The 7,323-nt window shown below is 38.0% G+C and overlaps 1 protein-coding gene across 1 annotated transcript; it reads right to left on the bottom strand.

The window, feature by feature from the left end:
• Positions 1–1,439: 1,439 nt before the first annotated feature.
• On the bottom strand, positions 1,440–2,325 carry LOC145093219 (transcription factor HEC2-like). The gene has a single exon (XM_079031290.1). The coding sequence runs from the start codon at positions 2,193–2,195 to the stop codon at positions 1,611–1,613; it is 585 nt and encodes a 194-aa protein (XP_078887416.1). The 5' UTR covers positions 2,196–2,325; the 3' UTR covers positions 1,440–1,610.
• Between the last annotated feature and the right edge of the window lie 4,998 nt (positions 2,326–7,323).

Here is a 7,323-nt window from a genome sequence, read left to right as displayed (position 1 = left end):
GACAGAGGTGGCGGTGATATAACTAACAGAGGTGACAGTGGTGGGGTCAGCTGGTGTTAGAGGTGGTGGTAATGGTGGTGGGGATGTGGCGGACGAGAAAGGAACATGCCGCGTTGTATAATCATTTAAGATTATACGAGGTCTATCGTACCAATACGCCGAAGGGTTAGAGCAGCAAATGTGAAATACGTGGTTGAAGTTGAATCTCAAGATCTTTATTTTATTTTTAATTTCAACGGAATCTACCCCTCTCTCTCTCTCATATATATATATATATATATATATATATATATATATATATATATATATATATATATATATTAACGGGGTCCTCAGTAGGGGTTCGGGACGAGACTACCCACCCCCTCCGCCCCCGCCCCCGATTTTTTAAACAAATATCATCTATATAGGATCAGAGCTCACGGGTTCGGGGTCCCATGAGTCTTTTTGACACCCTTATTTGTGAATTTTGTTATACATATAATGTTTTCATAATTCTGGTTTTTTTAAGATAGAATCGAATCAACTCTGTTATTTATTTATTTTTCTAGTGATTTTATGGATATTATATTTATTTATTTTTTTATTTAGATTAACTTATTATAATTATCATCAAACTCAGTTTCACATGCTAGGAATTTAAGGGATAAGATTATCTTGCTTTCTCTTTTGTTGTAAACGACTATTGGATGTGTCGACATCATACATTTTCTAGTTGAAGTGTGAAAAAAGAAAAAAAAGAGGTCTTTTTCTTATATATAGTAATTGAGCTCGAAAATCTATATAAGTTTTAAATGTCACACAATTTAAAATACTAAATATCCTTTTATCTTTTCTTTTTACTTATATCCTTTTTCAAATTTAATGGTTGTTTATGATATCTATTAAAATATAGTCGTTTTATAATATAGTGGTCATTTTATAATATCTATTATGCACAACTGTTATTTTTTATAATTACCCTAAATATTTATCAATGAACTAGAGAGTCATTCCTATATCAATATTTTGATCTACCACTGAATTTTTTTAAAAAAAAAATCAAGTTCAAAAAAAGCAAAAATTAAAAAATTGCAACAAGTTAGCTATTGCTAAACTATTAAAAAAAGATAAATAAATTATAAATCATACTGTCTAAACAACCCCCACAATCCGTTTCAAATTTCACTCATCAACTAACATACTTTTATTAAAAAAAACAATAATAATAATAATAATAATTTTCTAAATCGTTATGAGGTTTTAATTTATTTAGATGAAAACTTGTTTTAAGATACTTTTTATATTAGTAAAAAAAAAATCAGATAAATAATAAACAATCGATCGTTTAACATGTACGTCACTAATTTGTATATTCTAACATGATTCCTTTAAATTATAATTTTAATAACCAAAAGAGGCTATCCTCTATCTAAAACAAAAGTTAACTTATTTGTAACTTATTAGTAAATGGTTTCATAAATTCAAATTCCCACCGATTAAACTACAATCCAATTAGCAGCATTAAAATCATAGATCTTTACACTCTATAAAATATATCATCGATCAAATGATCATCAAACTGCCATCCGATACTCCCATAATTCGAGTAAATACTATCACCGTATCGATCACCACCACGATTCATGCCGCCGGTGTAGCAGCAAACCACCGACGTCAGCTTCTGTCTTTACCATCGCCGCCATACTACCACCAGCAGCCGCCTGTTCAAAAGACTGCACTTGTTTTTTCAAGAATTTCATGTAATGGACAGCCTCTTCCAACATCGACGCCGTGTCCATCTTTGTACCACCGGGAACTAATCTCTGAAGTATCCGAATCCGCTCACTAATCCTCTCTCTCCGGTGTCTCGCCGCTACACTTTGTGGGTCCTTCGATATCTTCACGTTTCGTCTCTTCGGTGGCTTCACTGACTCCGGGTCAATCTGAACTGGCTGCAACGCCGCCATCTGGAATATCATCTCCCTCATCGCATCCACTGGAACCGGCTTACATGAGGTCTTGGATGGAGATGGCGGTGGCATCGAGTGACTGAAAAAGGATGGTTGTGGTTGCAGCGGTGGTGTTGTGGGGTGGTTATTGGTATAGCTTTCGCCGGAGAATACTCTGTTGGGTGAACAAGAAAGGTGTTGGAAAGGGAGAGAGAATGGGTCTGGGAGCTTGTCGAGCTCCATCATTGCTGTCATCGTCTCCATTTTTAGAAAGGAAATGTCTTTAACGGAATTAGGGTTTATTGTTTACAGAGTAAATGATGAATAGCACTATAGCAGTGGTATGGAAATATGTGACAGGAAGGGTATAAATAACGACTTCACTCATGTACATCTTTATTTACTTACTTTTGCCCCTCGTTTATTTATGGCTTACTTCAGAGTTCAGACTATATATAATTATTTAAGTTCACATATTTCAAAAAGATTAAAAAGAATCGATAAGAATAATCTTTTTTTTTTATAACTTACAAATGATTTTATTAAAATACTGCAAACCCCCCGACTAGCAGGTAGCTAGCCGAGGGACAAAAAGAGCATTTAGATTTTACAATCAAAAAAATGGATCAGGATACACATCTATCCAATTAAGAGAGCACTCAACTCGCCTATACTTGATCCAGGAGAAAACAAAGGATTTTATGTGGTCTGCTCTCTTGGTTGGAGTAATAGGTAAGCTCTTAAAGAGTCGGTCACACCTCACCTTCCAAATCCACCATAAAGTGCCAGAAAGGATGTTGAGCAATGATTTTCTCTGTTTCATACAGTTTCCCCAATTATGCACAAACTCCATCAGTTCACCCACGTTATCAAATTGTTTTACAAGAATTTGAAACCATTTACAAATCCATTCCCATACATCAATTGCAAAGGGGCAACGAAATAATATATGGTTAGCACATTCATCTTCTTGTGTGCAGAACCTGCAGGTAGTATTGTTGATGTCTACACCCATATCTTTTAATGCAACTGCACTAGGTATACGGCCTAGGTTGGTACGCCATATAAAGCACATGACTTTGAGTGTTACATCATGTATCCAAGTTGTGATTCTCTCCGGTGGATCATTCAGTGGTCTATCAAACTCATGTCTTAACTCATCCACGTGGAACTTGCCATCACCAGAAATGCTACAAATCCAACGATCTTGCCTCGATGTAGGTTGGAAAGTGCCAAGGAGGGAGGATATACATATCAAATTACTAACCTGAGAAGGGAGATTAGGAGACGATTTCCAATTCCAATTTAGGCAGCCAATTTGAACTCTCTCTTCCACCTTGCATCATTTCTTACTTTCCAATTGGTATAGATCAGGAAAAATATTTTTTTAATGGTTCCATGGTGATCTATCTATCCCACCAAAATAGAGAATCATCTCCCCTCTCTATCTGTTTGATCAATACCTCTTTCATGTTTACACCGCTTTTGTGTAACAGTCATGTCACCCCTGCAATATAGTTCCAAACACCCGTAATTGTCTTTCTAGATATATAATCTGCCGATTTATCTTTTGGATTATGGATGCCCCTGATGACTAGGCACCACAGTGATCTAGTATCAGTTCTCACTCTCCACCACCACATGGAAATTAGTGTTACGTTTAGAGCTTTTAATGAACCCAATCCAAGCCCACCTGGAGTTTTTGGCGCCACAACCTTTTCCCATTACACCCAACAAATTTTATTTTTGTTTTCGTCCCCTCCCCATACAAATCTTCTTCTAATCTTTTCTAAGATTTTAATAACCCCAGTCGGGGCAACAAAGATAGAGAAGAAATACGTGGGTATATTACCTAGTACCGCATGTGCAAGTGTCACCCGACCACCAAACGATAAGGTTTTTGATTTCCAAACAGATAATTTTGATCTGAATCTATCGATCATGGGCTGCCAGTTTTTTTCCAGCTTCATATTTGCCCCCACAAGGACACCAAGGTATGTGAAAGGGAGTTTTTCAGGCTCACATCCAAGGGGAGCAGCCCACCTGGATACTTCTTGCTGATCTAACCCTATGGCAAATACTCTCGATTTATGGAAATTTACCTTTAGACCTGATGCCACTTGGAAACATCTAAGTATTTGTGCTAAGTTTTTTATATTATCTAAACTCCACTCCCCCACGAATAGTGCATCGTCCGCATAGAAAAGATGAGCGAGAGTAGTATTTTCATGGGGAATTTTTATACCCTTGAACAAGCTTTTGTCACGGGTAGTCTTAATTGCAATGTTTAGACCCTCCATTGCTATTATGAAGAGAAAAGGTAACAGAGGGTCACCTTGTCTAACCCCCCGACCCATTGTAAATTCGTTTGTTGGTGACCCGTTGATAAGGATTGAAGCCCTCGCCAATTGTAAACTTCCTTTTATCCACATACACCCTTTTGGTTGGTACCCCATTTGTAGTAAGATTAAGTATAGATACTCCAAGTTGACTGCATCAAAGGCTTTATCAAAATCTACCTTCAATAAAAGGATTTGTTTTTTAATCTTTTTTTCCCAAGTACAAACTTCATTCACAATTAAGGGTCCATCCAACATACTTCTCCCTTCTATAAAAGTCGATTGTACCTCATCAATGTTCGTTCCAATCACCGACTTTAACCTGTTTGCAAGCCCCTTAGCAATGACCTTATACAAATAGTTGATCAAGCTTATAGGTCAGTAGTCATAGAGCTTGAGCGGGTCCTTTGACTTTGGGACCAAAGTGATAAAGGATGAGTTACATCTTTTATCGAGTCGCCCGAACTTTTCAAAATAGCTTACTGGTGCCATAAAATCATTTTGGAAATGCTCCCAATTTTTTTTATGAATTTAAATGAGAATCCGTCCGGTCCCAAGACTTTCTCATTTCTGCAAGCCCGAAAAACACACTTGATTTCTTCTACCGAAAACGACTCTTCCAATCCTTGACTGGCTGTTAGATCCAGTCGGCGAAATCTATCACTAATGAGCTTTGGACGAGAGGGCTATCGTTCATGGAATTTGTTCTAAAAAAAATATGAGTGCTTCATTCTTTATATCCTCTGGGTTTGTGTTCCACATCCCATTAATAATTAGTCTGTATATATATACAATTCTCTTTTTTATTTTTTATTGTTGTCATAACCATGAAAAATCTTGTGTTTTCGTCACCATCTACCACCCATTTTATCCTAGCTCTCTGTTTTATGTCTAGGACCGCTAAATTTTCTATCTCAGTTATTTTTTGGAAGTGGTTTCTCTATTCCTCCAACTTTAGGTTTGTGAGCGGATGTTAGTCAGCATAACAGTTGAGTTTGCGCATCCTATGTTTGGCCTTGTTTAAGTTAGCCGTCTCTTTGGGGTAAACCCTTTCACACCATTTCCGTATTTCAATTTTGATGTATCGAAGCTTCACGGAAAAAACGTTATGGGGTGCCATATCCGGATAAGTTGGCTAATGCACACTCGACAACCTGGGTAAAGTCATCACGATCCATCCACGAGTTGAAAAAACAAAATGGGATTTTCCCAAATTCTTGGATGACAGTTTGTAGTAGTATCGAGCAATGATCAGATAGATCTCGTGGCAATGCAGTAATCAAGATTCAAGGGAAGAGGTTTATGAGATCGGGGCACACTAGGTATCGATCAATTTTGCTAAGTTTGAAGTCGGTTTGGGAAAAGAATGTGTACTTATGTCTTCCAATTCTAAGATCACGGAGACCAGTATCAACAATGAATTTGTTGAAATGGAAAGTTGAGTAAGGGCATAACTGGGAATTGTATCTCTCTTCACGTTATCTAACTGTGTTAAAGTCGCAAAAATAATCCAAATTCCAATGACAACGTGTTTGATTTGGAGCAATTCCTCCCATAGCCTTTTTTTCTGAGGGGTTATGAGGGGCATATATGTTTGGAAAAACTATTGTGACATTGATCCCTTTCCAGCTTCCCACAGTGATCATATAATGTCTAGATTGTATCACCTCGTGGGCGGTGAATGTCTATTCATCCCATATACTCAATAGAGCTACCGATCTTCAGGTGCGCGTGCACAACTATGTGACCGTATTCACTTTGATCCCAACATTTGTTGACATCCATGTCTTTTCCATTTGCTAATTGTGCTCCTATATCCCCAAATAAGATTGATTATATTTAATCTTGAGATGACACACCTAGTTTACTTTATGTACTTCTCCAATACTCCTCACATTTAGATTCATACAATTCATTGGGGAAAATCGCACTCACTGTTTTCTTCCATTGCTTCTTGTAAAATCGGTTCCCCCAAAGTAATTTCAAATCATAGTTCTTTACCAATCTCGATTGTTTTTCTTCACTCTTGAGTGGAGGAGCTACATTCACTTTTTGGTTGGGCATTTGCGGGACTATTGTGAGTCGGTTTAGGTCGATAGAGCCATTAGGGAATCCATGACTTTTGATGAGAGGGATGGAGGAAGAAGAGGTTGGAGGGCCACCGGAGGAGCTACTACAATGTTTTCTACATTTTGATCAGCCATCGGGTTAATTTCTCGTGTGTTGAATATGGATCCTTCATAGGGGTACGGTTCCTTTCCCTTAGGGATCCGATAGCGATATGGGCATGGGTGTACTGATCAGTTAGACCCGGGTTTAGTTGGGTCGGGAATGGGCCAAAACATCCGCATGTCAAAAGTGCCTCAAACATTATGATAGTATGTGTGGCAGGAGTACTAGGTATTGGGATTGTGGGGTCTACCTTCTGTGTTTGCTAGGGATGGGGGTGTGATTGGGAGAATTAAATTCCTATGTATTCCCATGCACGTGATTCCCAAATCTCTTTGAATGTTCTTTTGATCCTGCCGCTCCAGGTGCCGATTGAATTTCTTCTCTCATGTCTACTGACTCTTGGACTTTCGAGGAGTCATCATCCATGTTTTCCGGTTGCCTTTCCGGAGATATAACAGGGCTTCCCATCTCCAATGTGGGTATTTTCGGTACCGTTTGATTGTTTTTCCACCAAAACTCACCTTCCTCTCTTTGAATATCGTCCTTCCCCATGTCTGTATCTGAGATTCCCATTTCGTCATCACCTACCTCCGATTCATCTTCTTCTTCTCCTTATTTGTCATAATAATCTTCCGTTGGGTCCCACCAGAAGGGAAACCAGTCTTCATCAAATTCAATGGCTCTGACTTTGATCGAATTTCCTTCCACAATCACCGAAATTTCTTCATTGATCCTTAATCGTTTATCTATGAGTATTCCAATCTTTGCACATGTGAGATATACTCGACTTGTCATGTTATCATAAGGTGAAATTTTGACCCCATATCTAATTGATATTGCTTCAAAATTCTGGTCTCCCCAGAGATTTAGATGTAGGCCAA

This window comes from Lactuca serriola, chromosome 3 (assembly GCF_051521515.1).
Source record: "Lactuca serriola cultivar US96UC23 chromosome 3, Lser_US96UC23_V15, whole genome shotgun sequence".
NCBI classification, from domain to species: Eukaryota; Viridiplantae; Streptophyta; class Magnoliopsida; order Asterales; family Asteraceae; genus Lactuca; species Lactuca serriola.
The sequence above is the reverse complement of the archived record's forward strand: the minus strand, read 5'-3'. Positions and strand labels throughout refer to the sequence as shown.

Excerpts from the sequence above, each read along its gene's own strand:
- LOC145093219 (XM_079031290.1), bottom strand. The coding sequence starts at position 2,195 with ATGGAGACGATGACAGCAATGATGGAGCTCGACAAGCTCCCAGACCCA.